The sequence below is a fragment of the Galeopterus variegatus genome, unplaced genomic scaffold, assembly GCF_000696425.1.
Source record: "Galeopterus variegatus unplaced genomic scaffold, G_variegatus-3.0.2 Scaffold11129, whole genome shotgun sequence".
NCBI lineage: Eukaryota > Metazoa > Chordata > Mammalia > Dermoptera > Cynocephalidae > Galeopterus > Galeopterus variegatus.
In genome coordinates, this window is record NW_007737240.1 from 49,745 (window position 1) to 50,899 (window position 1,155).

The window sequence follows — 1,155 nt, forward strand, 5'->3', positions numbered from 1 at the left end:
TACAAGAGTGTGGAAAATTGAGACAGTACCCTTCCAGTGTAACCACCCCCAACATCTCATATTCCTTGTTTTAACTCTGAAGTCATTGTTTAAATTGTAAAACACAGCATCTACGTCCTTATTGTGTTGTGGTTAAAGAAAAGTTAGAGATTGTTGGGGGGATCCTGTATTTATTCAGTCTGTACAATTTTTCACAGATAGATTTTTCTTTACTTAGCTTGATGTCTTTTGGTGTCTATTGAGAATGATTTTAGTTTAACATGATTCTCTGTGGCTGATTGCACGCTTTCATGAATTCATGCCAAAACTTCTGTAATTTCCCCAATCAGTGAAATATTTTAGAGATAATGTAAAAAAAAAGGTCCTATGATATGGGAGAATTCCTTCAACCCAAGTTGCTTTCGTCCTCAGCCTGAATGCAGCGGAAGTGTTTAAGTTGTGCCAAGTTACCCTAAGGGAAAAGAATTTGAATGGGGACATTTGAACCTTCCACAAATCACCCAGATGTACAAGTGTCTTATTAATCTAAAACTATGAGCTCATATTTTCCTTCTCTTTCACCATCCAAGTTTGTAGTTACCCTCCCAGAATTGCCCATGGACACTACAAGAAAGTTATTTTATTGACTTCTACTCCTGAAGCTACATATGAATGTGACAAAGGCTATGTTTTGGCTGGATTTGCTACAATTTACTGCAAGTCTTTCCAGTGGATTCCTTCACCTCCTCAATGTAAAGGTAACTACAGCTCCACTCACCATCCACGGAAGATAGAATTAGAAAATATTGAGGGCAATATTTCCTGTTGATCAAAGGCAGCATAAGTTTTGTCATTTATCTTATTAAATATTTAAATCATGCCTGGTAAACTTCAAAACCTCACTGATAGGTACATTGAAAATGAACTTTACTTCCTACATCAGTCCTCTGAATCTCAGGTCACCTCTTGTCCAGAGGCAACCACTACTACAAGGTTCTTAGGTATCATTACAGAGTATCTAGAGACAATGTCTTTTAACTGAGAATATCTTTGTGGCTTTAATAAAGATTTTACAAGAATCTTCCTTTATAGCCCTGTGTCTGCAACCAGAGATTGAAAATGGAATGCCGTCTGTGGCTAAGAATCACTATGTTGAACCTGAAAATGTCACCATCC

At 37.1% G+C, this 1,155-nt stretch overlaps 1 protein-coding gene across 1 annotated transcript in view; it reads left to right on the forward strand.

The window, feature by feature from the left end:
• Positions 1 to 1,155, forward strand: part of LOC103610433 (zona pellucida sperm-binding protein 3 receptor-like) — a 23,946-nt gene that overhangs the window by 20,442 nt on the left and 2,349 nt on the right. The window contains exons 9-10 of the mRNA XM_008594603.1: positions 570 to 737; positions 1,072 to 1,130. Coding sequence (XP_008592825.1) covers positions 570 to 737; positions 1,072 to 1,130 — 227 coding nt within the window. The remainder of the gene's footprint in view (positions 1 to 569; positions 738 to 1,071; positions 1,131 to 1,155) is intronic.